Genomic DNA, 1,798 nt, shown 5'->3' on the forward strand with positions numbered 1-1,798 from the left:
ACACACACACACACACACACACACACACACACACACACACACACACACACAAATACACACACATACACACACTCACACACACAACAGACTTCTGTATTCTTCTTTGTATGTGCATATGTATCTTAAAACAATATGTATGTGTATGTATGTGAGTGTTAAGAGAGAACTTACCTGGTACTTCTCTTCACCAGACACACTTGACTCAAATTCCGGAGTGTCAATAAACTGCCCTTGACAGATATGATGGAGGAAGTTCCTGCTACTGTATACACTGAGCCTGGAATAAGACAATAATGATATGGGGAGACAGTTGGAGACATGGGAAGAGACACAAAACCTGACACAATGGTTTAATTCATGTTGCTGGTGTTGTATAATCATTGGTCAGCCTTGATGGAGTCAAACTTTACCCATCTCATCTTTAGTCAAGTTTCATGTATTTATGATTATATTATCAAATACTATTTTAGGTACCTTTTTACAATGACAGGTAAACTGAAGGAAATTTGACTCCTGTTTCTAGCAGATTAAGGGAATATGTAAAGCTTCTTTGTTATGGGAATATGTAAAGCTCACGGTTAATGTTTTAACCGTCATTCCATAGTTCTATACAGTCATTACATATAGATAAAAGTCTAGTGTCTACACACTGTGTTGTGTCCATAAACAGTCAATACCTTGATACTATCTACCCATTCAACAGTTACAAACTGTCTATTTGTTTTCTTATCTGCTTAGTTGCTTGTTTGTCTATCTTTCTGTCGGTCTGTCTTTTTAATCTATCTGCATGTATGCTGATTTGTCCATCCATCAAGTGTAACTGTCTTTCTGTCTGCCTGTCTTTTTATCAGTCTGCATGTATGTAGATCCATCTATTCACCCAACTATTGTATCTCTGTATATTTACACAGTTATTTCCATCTAAACAAATGACTGAACAAACGAATAATCTCTCTCTCTCTCTCTCTCTCTCTCTCTCTCTCTCCCTCTCTCTCTCTCTCTCTCTGTCTCTCACTCTCTCTCTCACTCCAGTACTCTGTGGTTAAAACATCTCCACACTTATTGCCATCAATATTTCATTGATACACCTAACAAGGTAACAACTGCAGATTTCAGTCTGTTTTGGTTCATATCACACTTATTTCTGGCAATCATTAAACTAGTGTCAGAAAAATATATATAAAGTTGAGAATATTAAACAGAAATTAATAAAAACAAATAAAAAGCTATACAAAAATAAGAATAAAAAGTAGCAAATAAATTTAATCCAGACAACTTTAGAATTGCTTATAATTTCAATTTTGTATAAATTTGTGCTTAAATTTTTAATCATCTTTTTAAATATTCAAGAAGTGAAAAAATACTGTGGAAGCAAAGATTACTTCAATAAATTTATTTTGTTTGACATCCAAGATACACATAAATATATATATATATATGTATATATACACACATGTGCATGCGCACACACACATGCATACACAAAGACACATATATAATGTGTGTATGTGTGTGTGTGTGTGTGTGTGTGTGTGTGTGTGTGTGTGTGTGTATAGGTTTGAGAATGCAAACATGAAAATTAGGATTCAACACATGAGTATACATATATTTTTTATTAATATATAGCAGAAGCAACAGAGTAACTCAAAGGCCGAGAGTTTTGTGCATTATCACTTATATATATATACATATCATATATATTATTTAGCAGAAGCAACAGACTGTCTCAAGGGCCAAGAGATGCTCATATTTTCAGTCCTATTTTTCCTTGTTGTATCACCATACCTATATATATATA

The 1,798-nt window shown here is 33.7% G+C and overlaps 1 protein-coding gene across 3 annotated transcripts in view; it reads right to left on the minus strand.

Moving 5' to 3' along the window:
- LOC106867429 (popeye domain-containing protein 3) overlaps positions 1-1,798 on the minus strand; it is a 135,919-nt gene that overhangs the window by 34,481 nt on the left and 99,640 nt on the right. For all 3 annotated transcript variants that reach the window (XM_014912322.2, XM_014912315.2, XM_014912308.2), the window contains exon 5: positions 172-277. In XM_014912322.2, the coding sequence (XP_014767808.1) occupies positions 172-277 (106 nt within the window). The remainder of the gene's footprint in view (positions 1-171; positions 278-1,798) is intronic.

Source organism: Octopus bimaculoides, chromosome 19 (genome assembly GCF_001194135.2).
Source record: "Octopus bimaculoides isolate UCB-OBI-ISO-001 chromosome 19, ASM119413v2, whole genome shotgun sequence".
Lineage (NCBI taxonomy): Eukaryota > Metazoa > Mollusca > Cephalopoda > Octopoda > Octopodidae > Octopus > Octopus bimaculoides.